This window comes from Pteronotus mesoamericanus, unplaced genomic scaffold, assembly GCF_021234165.1.
Source record: "Pteronotus mesoamericanus isolate MK-2021 breed Mesoamerican mustached bat unplaced genomic scaffold, CSHL_Meso_final scaffold_651, whole genome shotgun sequence".
Classification (NCBI taxonomy): Eukaryota; Metazoa; Chordata; class Mammalia; order Chiroptera; family Mormoopidae; genus Pteronotus; species Pteronotus mesoamericanus.
Window position 1 is genome coordinate 38,269,472 of NW_026555325.1, and position 18,196 is coordinate 38,287,667.

Consider the following 18,196-nt stretch of genomic DNA (forward strand, 5'->3'; position numbering starts at 1 on the left):
TCCACTGTTCTAACTTTGATCCTTTTAAAAATTGGCTCGACTTTATTTGAAAAATCACTCCTTAACTCTCAACTCATGCTTCCATGTAGATGACTTCCAGAGCTACATCTCTACTCCTGATCTTTTTTCCTAAGCTCCATTTGAAAAATGAAAAACATATTCACTACTTTATTTCTAATACCAGTTCAGGGACCCCATGATCCACCCTCAAGGCCATCTCTCTTCAACTATTACATTTATCTTGGGCTCCATTTCCATAATTGTTTTGAACATAGATAAACTCAATTTTCATCTCCCTTATATTCAATCTCCTTTTTCCAGTTCTACCACCACTGGTCTTGTCCAACTTTTAATGACCTTAAATAACTGCAATGGCTGTTTACTATTATCACCATCTTCCAATAGCTTGATGCCATTTATCTTTTTGAAGCCCCACTCTTATTAATTTATACATCTGCTTCAAAACTTTTCAAGCTTCCTACTGCTTACAGAATAAAGTATACATCTTACGCAGACATTCAAAAAATTCCAGAATGTGATATGACCCTTATTTTTCTATTCACCTTTATCTTTCAACCAATCCATACTCAAGTTATATATGCTTATTTGATAGTCCTTGAACTTCCTAGACTACTCTACCTCAGTACCTTTTGATAATAATATCGCCTTTGCCTAGAATACATTTTCTTCAATTGTTACATGTAGAAATCTATCAAAACTTAAAATTATAAATACTTCTTTCACACAGCTTTACCTGATGACCCTGCCCAAAATGGACCTTCCCTTGCTCTGTGTTTCTGTCACCATTTATACTCATTTTGTAGGTGTGCTCACTTCCTGTCTTGTATTGGAGTTGTGCTGTACTTTCTTCTCATCAGACTTAAATTGCTTGAAGACAGGATCAGATCTTATCTTTTCTAATAGTGTCTTGTTAATGGTAGAAATTGAACAAAATATCCTGAATTGAGCTGTTCTACACATTGAGTGAGAAGAGAACATTTTTCTGCCACATGTAACCATGTCATTGCACAACTGAATCTCATTCCTCATTCATTTTCCCCCTGCTGCTTGTCTATTTCATTCTCTCTCTTTATCTTCATTATTTTCCTTGTTTTACTATGAAATGTGGTTTTGCATAAATTTATACTATGGTATTTTTTTTCCCTAAGAACCATTATTAAAATGCTCAGTGTTCAGAGAAATAGATATTTTTCTTCATACTAGGTACCTTTTTCTGGAGAAACTTCAGGTTTTTTGGTAACAGGCACAGGTTCTTTCTTTACTGGAACAAGTTTCTTGGGCAACTCAGGCACTTTGAAGATATTAGTTTTATTTTAAAAAGAGTATTTAAAAACATTTAAAAGTGTTAAGAATAAAGAATCTATAATGAATGAAATTAAATTAATGAAAACAAAGTAGAATTAAATTAATGAAAACAAAATAAGGACTTTTTTGTCCCTGGTTATACAATAATGAGGACAAGTTACTGGGTTGCACTTTAAGATATTAGAATACTATTTTAAAAAACTATGATGTCAATGGTGACATGAATACCTTTAACTTCTGGTGGTTCTGGCTTCTTAATAGTTGGGACTTTCTTCGGTGGAACAACTTTCTTTGCCATCTCAGGTACTTTAAAGATATTAGTAGCATTTAATAATATAAAATTGCAAGATGCAATATACACACATTAATTTGACAAGTCTGTTCAACACTATAACGTATAGGTAAGAGTTAGACACATAGCACAACACAACACAGAATAAGGAAAAATGTCAAATTTTAGATACCACACAAAAATGAAGTAAATATTGATTTATTTTAAGTACCTTTAGGAGGTGGAGCTTCTGGTTTTTTAATGATAGGAACTTTCTTCTCTGGAACAATCTTCTTGGGCTCTTCAGGCACTTGAAAGATAGGAATTTCTTTCAGAGTTAGATGATTGCAATAAAAAGTTTAATACTAATGAATGAATTAAAATTACATCTGTTTGTCATGCACATTGTAAAATTCTGTAGGAACAAAGTTTTATATGCAAACTTTTGCTCTTGCAAATGAAGTCAAACTCAAGTAAGGAGATTAAAGACTGACATTTTACCTTAAGAAGATATATAATGACATAAAAATCAAATGATGTATTTTCCCATACAGTGGATCCTGCCTTGTACCTGCTGGTGGTGGGGCTTCTGGTTCCTCTTCTTCCACAGCAGGCACTGGCACTTCCTCTTCAGGAGCAATTTCCTTAGGTTCTTCATATACTTTAAAGATATAGTTAATTTTAATTCAACATGTGAAATGATGTTCTAAAATACACAAAACACTGAACACAATAAATAGTCATCTTGATTTCTTTCCTTGTTTCAATTAATATCTTCTTTTATTTGTTAGGATGAGATCTATCTTATTTTTACTGACTTCTGTTTCTATTGATTTAATGCTTGGGAAGGCTTTTAGTGTTTAATCTCTTTCATAGTCATTAGTTCTCTCATCCTGTGTACTTTAGACAGCTTTGCTGAATACAAGTTACAATGCCCCATGTAGATGCTGCTGACTGGTAACTCAAAATGTAGATTTGAGATTGTGGCTAATTAAGAATGATGAAGTAAGACAAATAATTAAAGGGCAGAAAATGAACTAAGATACTAAATTAGAAAAAAAGAAGCAAGATTTGAATTAGAAATAGCACAAGTGGCAAGCTCGTTTGTCATCTTACGTGTACCTTCTGGAGGAGGCGACTCCATTCTCTTGGGAACAGGAACTGCTGGCTTCTCTTCTAAGACAGGTTTCTTTGGAAGTTCTGGCACTTTAAAGATATTAGTTAGTTTTACTGATGGATAATTGAAAGGACATGAAATTTATACCACATCTACTTCAAATAACACAGAGGCAGATCCAAGAACAAAATTCACAATAAGGTCAATGATCTATTCTTGGAATTACACAGAAAGAAGTAAAATGAGGCCCATAAATATTAACAAAAAAATGTTAGTAAACTCTTCTAATGCTCATAATAGTTGCATAAGTTTAAAAAAAATCAATGATGTTATTTAAAAAATTTAAACCCTAAACATTCAGAATAACAGGTATGTAGTTGTGAACATAAGAGATTTGACAAACAAAAAGGTTTCCTATAATAAGTGATTTTTGAGACCAAGATTGAGCATTTTCTTCAGAATCTCATTAGTGACATGTACCTTTGGCTGGTGGGACTTCTGGCTTTTTGGGAACAGCTACTTTCTTTTCTGGAACTTCTTTGGGAACTTCAGGCACTTTAAAGATATTAGTATTTTAACATTATGAAGAATAGCCAGTAAATATGTATCATATTTACACAGAACAAAACATTTTTTAAGAGTTGGAGGCTGCTTCCACCTCCATCAGGCGGGAGGCCACTACATGTACCTTTGGCAGGTGGGACTTCTGGTTTCTTGAGAACCACTGGAGGCACTTTCTTTTCAGGAACAACTTCTTTAGGCACTTTGGGCACTTCAAAAGATATTAGTAGTTTTTAGCTCATAGTTTCAACCAAGTATGGAAATCATTAAGTAGAGCAGTGAAGCATAACATATTAAAGACAGTTTCCTATAGGAAGTTAGTGGCAGTGAAATATACCTTTCATGGTTGGTGGTTCAGGTTTTTTGGCAATGACAGCAGGTGGTTTCTTTTCTGGGACAGGTTTCTTAGGTGGCACAGTCACTAAAGATTTTAGAATTTATGTGTTAGAATGAGTGAAATGAGTGAGCAAGAAGGGCAAAGTATTGGCTAGGGCAGCCTAGTCACTGGTCCCGTACCTTTTGGAGGAGCCTCAGGCTCAGGCTCTTCCACAACTTCAGCCGGAGGCTCTTCAGAGACAATTTCTTCAGGCTCTTCAAGCACTTTAAAGATACAAGCTCATTTTAACACCAGAATTGACTAAAGTATATGAAATATTTCACAAAAAGATGTTTCTAACACTAAGAAGAGAGTTTTTCTTTTTAAAACCACTGGTTTGTAGAGTTGCATTATTACCTTCAGGGGGAGGACTTTCCGGTTTGGGAGGAAAGGCTTCAGGCACCTTCTTTTCGGGGACAGCTGCCTTTGGCACTTCAGGTACTTTAAAGATATTAGTATTTTGAAGATTAGACAGAGTAAAGACAAATGGACAATATCAAACACAGAGGCATAGGGGTTGCTACCTTTGGCTGGTGGGACTTCTGGCTTTTTAGGAGGTGCCAAAGGCACTTTCTTTTCAGGGACAACTTCTTTTGGAGCCTCAGGCACTTAAAAGATATTAGTAAAATTACATTTAGGAGTTATGAAGACCACTGGAAGAAAATATTTTTAAGAGTAAAAGAGTCCTAAGGTCCATGACAAATACCTGTAACAGGTGGGACTTCTGGCTTTTTAGGAGGCACCACACGTACTTTCTTTTCAGGGACAACTTCTTTGGGAGCCTCAGGCACTTAAAAGATATTAGTAAAATTACATTTAGGAGTTATAAGATTGCTGGAAGAAAATATTTTCAAGAGTAGCAGAGTTGTACATCTTCTTAAGCCTAAGGTGAGCGATAAGTACCTGTAACAGGTGGGACTTCTGGCTTTTTAGGAGGCACCACATGTACTTTCTTTTCAGGGACAACTTCTTTGGGAGCCTCAGGCACTTAAAAGATATTAGTAAAATTATGATCAGGAGTTATGAAAACCATTGGAACAAAGCATTCTCAGGAGCAGATGATAATCCTTAAACCTAAGACCATGACAGATACCTGTAAAGACTTCTGGCTTTAGAGCGCCAAGCACTTTCTTTTCAGGGACAACTTCTTTGGGAGCCTCAGGCACTTAAAAGATATTAGTAAAATTATGATCAGGAGTTATGAAGACCATTGGAACAAAGCATTTTCAGGAGCAGATGAGTTATATCTTCTTAAACCTAAGATCCATGACAGATACCTGTAACAGGTGGGACTTCTGGCTTTTTAGGAGGCGCCAAGGGCACTTTCTTTTCAGGGACAACTTCTTTGGGAGCCTCAGGCACTTAAAAGATATTAGTAGAATTACAATCAGGAGTTATGAGATTGCTGGAAGAAAATATTTTCAAGAGCAGCAGAGTTATGGCTTTTAAAGCTTATGATCAGTGAAAAATACCTGTAACAGGTGGGACTTCTGGCTTTTTAGGAGGCGCCAAGGGCACTTTCTTTTCAGGAACAACTTCTTTGGGAGCCTCAGGCACTTAAAAGATATTAGTAAAATTACATTTAGTAGTTGTGAGGCTGCTGAAATAAAATATTTTCAAGATTGGAAGAGTTATTTCTTCTTAAGTCTAAGGCAAGTGATAAGAAGACTGCAACCGGTAGGGCTTCTGGAAAGTTAGGAGGCACCATTAGAGCTTTCTTTTCAGGGACAATTTTTTGAGGAACTTCAGGCACTTAAAATATATTAGTAGTTTTCCATTTAGGTTAATGAGATCGATGGACTAAGAATATTTCCAATAGCAAAGAGGTGTTTTTTTTTTTTTGCTTTGTTTTTTTTTGTTTGGTTGGTTTTTGTTTTGTTTTTCTGTGGAATAAGGACAGGGTGAAAAATACCTGAAACTGGCAGGGCTTCTGGTTTTTTGGGTGGTGCCTTGGGAACTTTCTTTTCTGGGACAACTTCTTGAGGAACTTCAGGCACTTGAAAGATATTAGTAGTTTCACACATAAGTTAATAAAGAACAATGGACTGAAACTGTTTTCAATAGCAGGGGAGATTTCTTTGGCAGAGTGATTTCAGAGCTAATACGTACCTATGACAGGTGGAGCTTCTAGTTTTTTGGGTGGTGCTTTGGGAACTTTCTTTTCTGGGACAACTTCTTGGGGAGCTTCAGGCACTTGAAAGATATTAGTAGTTTTACACTTAAGTTAATGAAGAGCAATGGCCTAAAATTATTCTCAAGGATAGAAGAGAGATTTCTTCTGCAAAATGAGGTCAGGGTTAACATATACCTGTGACAGGTGGGGCTTCTGGTTTTTTGAATGGCGCCTTGGGAATTATCTTTTCTGGGGCAACTTCTTGAGCAGCTTCAGGTACTTGAAAGATATTAGTATTTTTAGAATTTATGAACAGTGAAGGCATGAACTATAATAATTGTGAAGAGTATAAGACTATCTTTTCCTCTTAAAAGAGTAGTGAGAATAAATACCTTTAGCAGGTGGAGCTGCTGGTTTTTTGGGTACTTTCTTTTCAGGTACAACTTCTTTAGGAATTTCAGGAACTTTGAAGATATTAGTATGTTTTAGTTAGAAACTATAAACAGGGTTACACTGGCAACATATTTACTCAAACAAGACAATTTGTGAGACTGGAAGACACTTCTAGACATGCCCTCAGGCCCAGCCCCCTGAACAGGGTGACCCATAACGCGGAAGGATAAATACCTTTAGCAGGTGGAGCTTCTGGCTCTTTCGGGGGAGCCGCAGGCACTTTCTTCTCAGGGATGGCTTCCTTCGGGCGTGGTACCTCAGGCACTTAAAAGATATTGGTAATTTGTGTTTAGAAAAAATGAAAATAATTGATGACTATAACATGTAAACATACACCAAGATACTTTGGAAAGCTTCTGGTTTTTTCCCTTTAGAATTATATCACCTTTATGCAGTAGGATTTGTATATATAATTTCCTAGCTAAAATAGTAGTTATTTTTCTCCTTAGTATATATAGTTTTGACATTACCTTCAGGGGGAGGACTTTCCGGTTTGGGAGGAATGGCTTCAGGCACCTTCTGTTTTGGGACAGCTGCCTTTGGCACCTCGGGTACTTTAAAGATATTAGTATTTTGAAGATTAGACAGAGTACAGACAAACAGATGATCTCAAACACAGGGACATGGGGGTGGCTACCTTTAGCTGATGGAACTTCTGGCTTTTTAGGAGGTGCCAAAGGCAATTTCTTTTCAGGGACAACTTCTTTGGGAGCCTCAGGCACTTAAAAGATATTAGTAAAATTATGTTTAGGAGTTGGGAAGACCACCAGAACAAAATATTTTCAAGAGTAGAAGAGTTACATCTTTTTAAGCCTAAGATCAGTGACAAATACCTTTAAGAGGAGGGACATCTGGCTTTTTAGGAGGCAGCACAGGCACTTTCTTTTCAGGGACAACTTCTTTGGGAGCCTCAAGCACTTAAAAGATATTAGTAAAATTACAGTCAGGAGTTATGAGACAACTGGAACAAAGTATTTTCAGGAGCGGATAAGTTATATGTCTTAAACCTAAATCCTTGACAGATACCTGTAACAGGTGGGACTTCTGGCTCTTTAGGAGGCACCAAAGGCACTTTCTTTTCAGAGACAACCTCTTTGGGAGCTTCAGGCACTTGGAAGATATTAGTAAATTTACATTTAAGTTACAAGGACAAGACAGACACAGACCGAAATTACATTTACACATCAAGGGAACTTTCCAGGCTAGCAGGGGGTTCTTTCCATTGCCCTCCCAACCCCACCTTGAAGTGAGGTCAGGAATGTACCTTTGACAAGTACAACTTCAGACTTTTGTGGAGGATGCACTTTCTCTTCTGGGACAACCTCTTTAGGAGCCTCAGGCACTTTAAAGATATTAATATTTTTACATTTAGGAGTTACAGGAATTAGTACAAACAGGAAACACATTTATACAGGAAAATGTAATTTTCCAAATCTCTGTTTCCAGCAGCATGTACCTTCATCACGAGGGCCTTCAGGCTTTTTATGAGGAACCTCATACGCTTTCTTTTCAGGGAGAATTTCTTGAGGTGCTTCAGGCACTTTAAGAAATTAGTATTTTAACATTTAGTGTTATGACGATCACTAGGAACAGGCAGATATTTTCAAGGCTACAAGAGCTATTTCTTCTAGAGCTTGAGGGCATGATAACCTGTACCTTTAACTGATGGAGGTTCTCTTTTTTTGGAAGGAACTCTCTTTGCAGGAACAACTTCTTGAGGTGCTTCAGTCACTTTAAAGATATTAGTATTTCACATTTAATAGTTAAAATGATTAATAAAAAACAGTAACCACAATGAACTAGCAAATATAGTTTTCTAGAAGTCTCTTCTCTTCTTCTCTATTCTCTGCTTGCCCCACCAACCACCTAAGTCTAATGGGTTAGTAGGATCCTCAAGAAGAGGATTCACCCTTCTCCAGCACCTTGCTGAGTCTCTATGACACTGTAGACCCTCCTTACTGAATATTTGTTGAATGAATACTTTTATTTGGAGGGTTTTTTGTTTGATAAACGCAACCACAAATACTTTCTTTTGTGAGGATGCTTCAGAGAGAATTGTATGTTTAGGAGTTATGGAGAATATTAGAAAAACATAATTTTAAAAGCAGAGAACAGATAATTTCTTCTTCAATATCTGTGCAGAAATGACATATACCTTTCCTAGGCAGAAGTTCTGGCTCTTTGAGAACATCCTCAGACACTTGCATATCAGGAGTCACTTCTTTCACAGCTTCAGGTGCTTTGAAGATATTAGTATTATACTTAGAGATTAAGGGATCAGTGGAGACATTAGTCACATTAATTGAATCAAAGAGATGTTTATGGCAACAAGGGTGTTTCCTTCAAGAATTGGATGAGGGATAAAGTATTGAGGAAAGGAATCAGGTCTTATTTGTCTTTGCTTATTATTCCCCAGCTCAATAACACCATGCATATAAGAGGCATTTATTAAATAGATGAAGGAAAGAGTGATAGCATGAATGATACCTTTAGTGGAAGGTATTTCAGTTTCAGGGGGAACAGCCATAGGTGTTTCCTTTACAGGGACAACTTCTTGAGGTGATTCAGGCACTTTAAAGAGATTAATTCATTGCATTTCAGAGTGATGAAGAGCAATGAAGTTTTACTCCTAACTCCACCTACAGGAGTGCCCCAGGCTGGGAGACCTCCCTGCTCCTCGAATCTGATTCTTTGATGATATGAATTGTTTAAATGTCTGATTATCAGGAGCTGCTTTCTTGGTCACTTTAGGCACTATCAATATTAGTAATTTTATTTCTTGGAATGGTAGATGTATAGAAAATTAGATCATGGAAAAGTAGCTCCCAATGAAAAAAAATGTATTTCTAAATTAATTAAATGTGTGTCTTTAGTTATTAGTTTGAGGGAGCAAAACAGCTCCTTTCTTATCTGCATTGGCTTCATTCTGTAGCCTCATCTTAAGCACTTTAACAAGGTGTTTGTTTTTCAAGTAGAGTAAAGAGGAGAATGACCCAATGACTCTAGACTGAGGAAACAATAACCAAGTGTTTAAATAGTCTTAAAATTACAGAAATTGTTATCCTGGATGTTTAAAAATATCTCATTGTTTGATATACCTAAAATATTTAAAATGGCAAAATATAGGACTCTTTAAAAATAAAAGACAATGAGAGGAGCTACTATGTATTCAGGGCAGAATTTAAACTTTAATGGGTTTTGTTTTTAACTGCTTTGGTTTTAGAATACTCTCAGATAGAAGTGATATAACAGAACAGCTCCACTTTAAATTTAGTAATTGTTCTTTAAGTAACAGTTGTCTGAAAAGATTTCTCTCATATTTGTTTTATGGGAAATAAGTTACTTTAAATTTATATGCTTGTTTTTGGTAGTAAGTTTATCTTAATAGAAAAGCAATTCTAACAGGCAGTTATATTATATTCTGAAATTTCAACCCCATGTAGTGTTGAATTATTGACTGATAGAGCCAAACACCTCTGTCATTTGATGACACTGATTTCTGCATTAAAGCAGGTATGTTGAGCCAATTCAATCTAATTTTGAAGATATACATGTTATAAGTGGTCTCATATAGATTTTTTCCTAGCTACTCTGATTTTTATTTTTTATGGACACAGTAACAACTGTTTCCTATTAAAGAATCTGCCTGTGTTACATCTGCTGATTATATGCATACATATTTTCCCTGGAGGCCTCAAAGACAAATTTTGTAGCCCAACCCTGTCCCACTTACATAAGTTAAAGATTTTTTTCCCTCTGTTTTCTCTTAAATGACTCATGGGGAAATGTATATACCAAATCAAACTTCTGCTTTGGGGGACCCACTTCTTTGAAATGAGTTCCTTGGCAGTGTGGGGGGTTCTCAAGATATTAGTGTTTTTACATGTGTTAAGTACAACTGCAATCACGAGATGAGAAAGTTGACTTCCTTCTGGCTGTACCTTTTAGTGATGGTGTCTTTTTTCTTCTAGCAGCAGAAGTTGGCCCCTCTGGAACACCTTCTTTGAAGACTTCTATCTCTTTAAAGATATTAGTAGGTTTTAGTTGAGAAAAGACAAAGACATGAAGACATGACATATTAAGAAAGGTATATTAATAGATGCTGGAATTTTAAAATCAAATATTAATTTTTGTTTGAATAGTTTATCTTTGTACACTGAATGAGTGGGCATTTTTGGAGGGCACATCATAGCTCTTCATCTTGGTCTATTAAAGATGCTCTAAAGATATTAGTATTTTAGCATTAGAGGCTGTGAGAATCTACACAAAATGTTAAAATTACTTTGTAGACTGAAGAAGAATTTTCTTATTTAGATTTTTGTAACTAAGATTTATACCTTCAGTTGGAAGATACTCTGAAATTTTGGGAACAGCTTCAGGTAACTCTACCTCTGGGAAAACTTCCCTGGTTGTATCAGGTTCCGTAAGGATATTAGTAGAATTACACTTAGAACTTATAAAAACAGTGAATTATACAGCATGCAGTTTTTGAGTTTTGAAGCCAAGATATTCATCCAAGTTTGGTGTTGTTGAAATATACCTTTAGTTGCTGGTGTTTCTCTCTTTTTAGGAATAGTCACATATATTTTATCCCCTGGAACAACTTTCTTGGGTAGCTCAGGCACTTAAAAGATATGAGTATAGTTATAATTATAAATAATGAAGTAAATAGTAAGCCTTTAAAATGAGCCACAAATAAATTGTCTTCAGACAGGGTTATTAGTATTATATACCTTTTGCTAGTTTGGTTTTTGTCTTTTCAGGATGAGTTGCAAGTACTTTTTCTTCTAGGGTTGATTCTTCAGATTCTTCATAAACTTCAAAGATATTAGTATTTACACAATTAGGGTTATTTCAAAGTGGATGAAGAACAGTATTAAGAAAAACATAAAACACAGTCATCACTCAAATTATGAGTAGCACTTAGACAACAATTAGGGAAAATAACACATTAGCTATGAAAAAGTCTCATTTCCAGTTTTATGATATAAGACCCTCTGCATTTCTTTATAAACTTGATGATAAAATTGAAGAATTGACTTGCAAGAGATTATATAATTATTCTACCTTTTTCTGTAGATATTTACTGGTAAAATGTTTCCTATTACTTTTAGTTTTATGGGTTTGTTCATAAAGAACAAAGTCAATGTTGAGTTGCATATCGAGAATTCTTCTGTATTTGACCTATTGAAAATTCATGTAAACCATTTTCATTTCCAAGAACCTAGTTATCTATATTTTTAAACAACATATGGTTTCATAGTTTAATATTAATGTGAAAATAATTTAGGAATTAAAATTAAAAAAATTAAATATTTAAAAAATAAGGCAAATGAAGGAAATAAAGATTCTTCCAGATTTTAGAAAGGAAGAGTGGATGATAAATATCAAACTCAAGTATAGAAAGGGTATTCAAAGGAGAGAATCAGCATATATTTTTATCCCAACCTAGAATTACAGGGTGAACAAAATTTGGGATTAAACAGGAAATTTTTTAGATTAAAATGAATGGAAGAATGTCTTGACTACTGGCATTTTACTGTTCTGATTATTGAGTACTATTTTATTCAAAATATGTTACTATTCAAAAAATAAAAATATTTATTATTTTATTTTACTCCTCAAATTATTTAATTATAATTTTGCATGAAAGCCAACTTGAAAAATGGCTTGAGATTCTTTTAGGGTTCTAGTGGCTGTAATAAAGGCTGTAACTAAATCTATGGTCACCTGAGCAGTATTGCCAAAATGTTTCCAGGAATTGTTTTGAAGAGAAAAAACATAATAATAGTGGAGCATTTTGATTCTATATAATTCAATTAAAATATTATTATGAAGTTACTTCATAGTCTGGGAAAATAAATTGTTCCAAAACAGAAGACATTTGTACACATAACAGATTAATAAGACAAGACAACAAATTCAACAAGACAAATGACTTTTATAAACTCAGACAATGTAACAAATATAGGATTACTTATTTTTTACTTTGGTGAGGAAACACCTTTGAGGCTAATAGCCATTCAAATTATTTAATTTTAGCCAAATATTTTTGGCATGTTAGGTTTTTACAAGATATTAGTGTATTTACTTTTAAAAGCTATGAAGACAAGCACATATGAAACCAAAGAGGACCACCAATTTTTCTACACTCACTGTACATCGTTGTGTCTTCAGAAAGAACTATAGGTGATTTTTCTTCCAGAATCCTTCTCTTAGGTGCCTCAGGAACTTTAAAGATATTAGTATATTAATGTAATATATGATAACATAAGATAGTAAGAATATAAAGAAACAAAATACACAGATTTAACATCACAGACATTCACTTTAAACCATGAATAACTAAACAAAGAGTTAGTTCATGTTGTGATTAGTATCAGTATATACCTTTAGCTGGTGGTATTTCAGGCTTTTTAGGAACAGCTTCATGAACCTTTTCTTCTGGAACAATTTTCTTGGGTATTTCAGGTGCTTGAAAGATATTTGTTTGTTTTATTTTTAAGAATGTCATAATTGGATATAAAATATCAAGACAAAAATGGGGGTATCAAACAAGGAGAATGTCAAAAATTCCAAAATAAGTCAACTAAACACTCAGTCAACGCACCTCTCTAGGTCGCCTTGTGACTGAGCCCTTGATTTGTTGTAATAGAAACACTCTGCCCTTTGAGGGCAGTGTCATCGTCTACAGTAATTTGGAACATGTTTACTTGTTTCCAGAGCTACCTGACAATAGCTTCCAAAATAAATTATTTTTGAAGAAGAAGTTAGTGGTCAATATTGTTTAATTAATTATTGCTTAAGAAGAGGATCAACCAAACAATAAACTTTTAGCCTAGGCCTTTGTTCCCAGAGGGAAGATCATATTCTAGAACATAAATTGAAGTTTACATCAATGAGTTATATTGTGGTATTGAGAGGAGAATGAATTCTCTCTCTTCTCCATACACAGTATATGAATAAAAGAGGCTTTTATATTAGTAGCGAAGCGGCAAAGGCAGGTACCTTTCGCTGGTGGGAATTTGGGCTCTTCAGGAACGTGTACTTTTTCTTCTACCACAGTTTTCTTGGGTGCTTCAGGTACTTTAAAAACAGTAGTAGTACTTTCTTTTACTTTCAAACATTCATAAAGATTTTTAGCAAGCAGAGCACAAGAGAAATGTAAACACAGAACATAACAAAATAAAGTACAGACATCACTTTATCAATACATTAATACATTAATGAGAGTTAAATTTTGATAAGAAATACAACAAATCCAGGGGAGTTTCCCATGTTAGAACTTTAAAAAAATGAATAAGACACATTCAGCTGGTGCTATTTCTGCTTGTTTTGGTGGAGTAATTGGTACTTTCTTTTCAGTGATAATGTTCTTAGATGCTTCTCTGATTTTAAAGATGTAAGTATATATTAGTCATTAGATCATTAGACATTGTTTTTTATCTCTGTTGTGAAATTCAAGAGGTTTACAAAAATGAAAAAGCAAGGACATTAGAAACATAGTTACTATATATTTATAATGTATCTATATTTACTAGTTTATTAAAATTAATAACAAGAAAACATGGGTTAATCAATAAGTACATTAGTGACTGTATAATCAGGTACTACCAAAGAAGGAAATGTAGGTTCACTATTTGGTTAATAGAGACATTTGCTTTGGTTATTTTAGGTATAACAACAGTGACTTTCTCTTTTGGTAGAACTTCCTTTGGACCCTCACTCACTCTAAAGATATTAGTTTGCTTTAAAAATTGCCAAAACACAAAACACAGAAGAAAAACATTAAGGACAATGCGAAGTTGGAAAACAACCAAGGTGCTACTGTATGTACAATTAGGTAAGCAACTTTTTGCCAATGAAATACCTTTAGCTGGTGGTTCTTTTCGAGGAACAACTTTAGTGGGTGGCTTTTTTGGAGGCATGATTTTCTCAGATATCTCAGGCCCTTCAAAGACATTGGTGTTTTGCTTTAGAATGAACTCTTGAAGTGTCAAGGAACATTACTATTAAAGTTAGTACAACAAACGCCAATAAAATGCTTTATATTTTTTGAATTTATATAACACCTACTTCAAAAAAATTGGTTTTGCTAAATTTCCTAAATTATATATTTACTATGTATATTAAGCACATACACATTCCTTCATACCACACACACATTATTAATTTGTGCAAGATCTGGAGAGGTACTGCAAATAATTATTTGTTTTATGGTTTATCTTCAGAAAATACTAGAATGTAGGTGCTGTTACCAACGTTTCATTTACTTCCTTAACGTTATATTGCTAATGAAATTTGGTGGAAGCTTTTGATAAGTAATTATTAGATTACAAACAGTTGACTGAAATGTTAACAAAGCAATGGTTGTTTTGCCTGAACTCATAAATTCCTCAGTGAACTAAGGAGCTTCTTTTTAACTCAGCTGATGACACTGGTCAGTTATTTTGATATTAACAATCAAGTAACATTTTTAGTTGGATTTAAGAAAGAATCCAGACTTCCTTATATAAGTAGATATCAAATATCTTTTCTACTAAAATTACACTCTGTGTGGTTAATCTCTATATTGACCTTTGTATTTCATGATTTTAACTTGGAAAATATGTGAGTTTCTAGTGTTCCCAACTGAACATGAAATGTACTTAAAAGAAAAAGTTAGTTAGAACAAGATATGACAATTTGTAACATCTGCAGAAGTCCCCTGTACCTTTAAGTGGAGCTTTGGGTTTTTCATATACTTCCACTTCTTCAGCTTCTAAAAATTTTATTGCCCTATGAATTTCTTCAACTTTGTGCACTTCTTCAATTCTATGTTCTTTTACTTTGATAAATTCTTCTACCTCATGGAACTCTTCTTCTTCAAAATATTCTTCAACTTCATGGAACTCTTCTTCTTCAAAAGCTTCCTCTACTTGTGCTTCCACCACTTCTACTTCTGTTCTCTCTTTTACTACTTCCTCTTTGTGGAAAGCAACTGATATTTTTTCTTCAAAGACAGTCCTCCCTGAAAGAGCATCTTTTTTAAGAAATTTTTTTAAACACAGAAGAAATGAAGATATTAATTCAAAATATAAAATAAAAGCAACAGGACAAAGGCTTTCACACAATAATACATGAAAATCAAAGATTTTTCCCAAAATACCTTTAGCTGGGGGAACTGCTTCTTTTTTAGGCACAGGGACTTTCTTTTCTGGAATTTTCTTTTCTGGGACTTTCTTTTGTACTTCGGGCACTTTAAAGATATATGGTTTTAATATTTAGGACTATTAAGAGCAATCTTTCACAGACAAAGACATCAAAAGCAATCAAGACACAGAGACATATAACATAAGAGTCTCAATAATAAAAGATTAAAAGGAAGTTCAGCTTTTAAAAGAGAAGATGTACCTTTGGCTGGAAGTGCCTCTTTTTTCTGAACAGGAACAGGTTCTTTTTCCTCAGGAACCTTCTTTGGCACTTTAAAGATATTAGGTGTCTCAGTCAATTGACAATACTCAATAATAAACATGAATAACAACATCAGAAATAACACCAACAGTAATCAAAGTCTAAGAAGGCACTCTGTACTATTAGACACTGCTTTGACAGGAAATAAAGATATTTTCCCAAATCACTCATTTGTGCTAATCATACCTTTAGAAGAAGCTATTTCTACAAAGAAACTATGCTGGTTCTATTTTTTTTTAAACAGCAAAAATTACCAATATTGGGCATACTGCTACTATTTTTAATTTGATGAAGACTTTCTTTTTTCCTTTTTAAGCCTTGATATAGGTGTCATATTCTGTTGGGCACTGTTATATCTGTTGAGAATGTCTGCTGTGATAGGGACAGCATAATCTTATCTATTAAGAGCATTACTGAAGCATAAACTTCATTAGAAAGTAATGAAATATAAGACATTTTGTAATAACTTGAATGCTTAGGCCAAATATTGCCAAAGGGACATGAGGCTAATTAGAATAGTTACTATTCAAGCTTTGAACACATTTCCCCTATAAAATAATATAATAGTCATAATTATTATAATAATTACATGAGAAAACCTCTTTTATGTAATGGACTAAAATCGATGAGTAGAATGTGGGGAGGAGGGATTCATAGTTACATACCTAAGTATAGCAAAATGTACTATTAACATTAAAATGCTCAGCTATTTAAACTTAGAAACTTCTATAATAATTCACACACATACTTATCCATTAATATCCCGAAAAAGGCTAACGAAATGGAATGAGTTATATTTTCACTAGTTCTTACTCCATTTCATAAGTCTGCTACTTAAATGACTCAAAGAAACAGTGAAAGAAGACACTTTGTTTTAAAAAGAAAACTAATGGGAATTTAAAGATATTATTAATTGGGATTTGCTATACCTTTAGCTGGTGGTGCCTCCACTTTTTTAGGAACAGGAGTGGGTGCTTCAGGTACTGCTTTCTTAACCACTTTAGGCACTTAAAAGATATTTTATGGACATTTTGAAAATGACATGCAGTGAGCAGAACAACTCCCACATACCTCCCTCCCAGCAAAACACTGATTTATTTTAAAAAAATACTCGCAACCTAAGTGTTAATTTTATATATGGAGCGGTGACTCAAAAGGTGGGAAGGATATTAATTAGAAACCCTATAAGCAAACATAACATCAATTATACAAAAGATTTTCATAGTCTTTAGGAATAACAGGCTAAGAATTTTTCTAAAAAGTGAACACCACAGAAATGCATTTCCCCTCATCTTGATATTGAAGAAAAAAATTAAGGATTGAAAACTAGAAGAAAGTATCACAATAAGGGCTAGCCAGAAAATTAAAGTGCAAATAATATAAAAGTGATCTTTCTCTCTAATTGTATTGCAGCTGCAGTAGAAAAAGTTGGGGGAGGGGAGGGAGGGACACAGAGCTTCAAGTGCCAGTAATAATTCACCTTTAATTTATCATTGATATAAGAAAAGTACTGATGAATGTTGGATAAAGACAAATTCCGAGAGGGATTCGGAACATGCTGTCTTTTAATTGTCCAGCCTGTAAAAGCAGCTGTACCTTTAGGTGGCACCACCTCCTCAACCTCCTCTATGCTAGGTGGTTCTTCTGGGATCTCTTCTTCTGGAATAGGCTCCTCAGGCTCCTCATACACTTTAAAAAGATGATTATTTTGTAAAAAAAATTTTTTTTACCTTTTGAATGTTAGACTAAAACGATATATCTGAAAACTAAAGATGCCTGACCAGTGTAAGTAACTCATAGCTCAGCCTCCAGAAGTGTGTGAAAACTCACTGGTCCTTGAAAAAAAGCTACTGGGCATTCAAAATATTTGAGGCCCTTCCTAGAGCCTTAGAATTAGGAGGGGCCTGAGATAGAATTTAGTTGAAATTATAATTATTTATTTTTAATGATAATAGACTTGTTTGAAGTTAAATATTCACTTCGGGGTAGAAGTTAGATTTTCTGCAATTGTTACTCAGACTTAACTGGATATCTCTTGGACACGTTTATCTGACAACTGTCAACCAAGTAGTTTGATGAAAAATTTACCATGACAAATATAGTTTCCCTTCAAAGATTCTTATTAAAATAAAACAAACAACAAACAAACAAACAAACAGGTTAAGCATTTAAGAAAAGAGAGTCCCTTGGTTTTAGTTTTTCTGCATAATTTCTATTAGGTAAGTAATAATTACTTGTAGAGTCTGAATATATTTATCTTCTGGAATGAAATGCACATCTACTGCCTTCAAATATTATATACAATCATAAGACAACGATGACTTCAATAATGTTATTTTCTCAGAAAGTCATCTACCTTCAACTGGTGGAACTTCCTCTTCCTTAGGGGGAATGATTCGTCGTTCTTCCACTTTCTTAGGTACCTCAGGAACTTAAAAGATATTGATTGTTTTAGACATTTATGAGACAAAAACCAAAGAAGAGTACATAAAAACCAAGTTTTCTGTTTTTCAACACAAGAGAGTA

General features: G+C 34.2%; 1 protein-coding gene across 1 annotated transcript in view; it reads right to left on the bottom strand.

The window, feature by feature from the left end:
• The window catches only part of TTN (titin), a 269,499-nt gene that overhangs the window by 120,878 nt on the left and 130,425 nt on the right, over positions 1–18,196 (bottom strand). Inside the window, exons 147-168 of the mRNA XM_054562536.1 lie at positions 18,027–18,101; positions 17,267–17,359; positions 16,600–16,677; positions 15,611–15,679; positions 15,366–15,455; positions 14,931–15,227; positions 14,088–14,168; positions 13,226–13,303; positions 8,373–8,396; positions 7,051–7,116; positions 6,855–6,938; positions 6,688–6,771; positions 5,124–5,207; positions 4,176–4,259; positions 4,009–4,092; positions 3,792–3,875; positions 3,613–3,696; positions 3,403–3,486; positions 3,195–3,269; positions 2,720–2,803; positions 2,169–2,258; positions 1,830–1,907 (exon numbers count right to left, since the gene is read on the bottom strand). Coding sequence (XP_054418511.1) covers positions 1,830–1,907; positions 2,169–2,258; positions 2,720–2,803; positions 3,195–3,269; positions 3,403–3,486; positions 3,613–3,696; positions 3,792–3,875; positions 4,009–4,092; positions 4,176–4,259; positions 5,124–5,207; positions 6,688–6,771; positions 6,855–6,938; positions 7,051–7,116; positions 8,373–8,396; positions 13,226–13,303; positions 14,088–14,168; positions 14,931–15,227; positions 15,366–15,455; positions 15,611–15,679; positions 16,600–16,677; positions 17,267–17,359; positions 18,027–18,101 — 1,950 coding nt within the window. The remainder of the gene's footprint in view (positions 1–1,829; positions 1,908–2,168; positions 2,259–2,719; positions 2,804–3,194; positions 3,270–3,402; positions 3,487–3,612; positions 3,697–3,791; positions 3,876–4,008; positions 4,093–4,175; positions 4,260–5,123; positions 5,208–6,687; positions 6,772–6,854; positions 6,939–7,050; positions 7,117–8,372; positions 8,397–13,225; positions 13,304–14,087; positions 14,169–14,930; positions 15,228–15,365; positions 15,456–15,610; positions 15,680–16,599; positions 16,678–17,266; positions 17,360–18,026; positions 18,102–18,196) is intronic.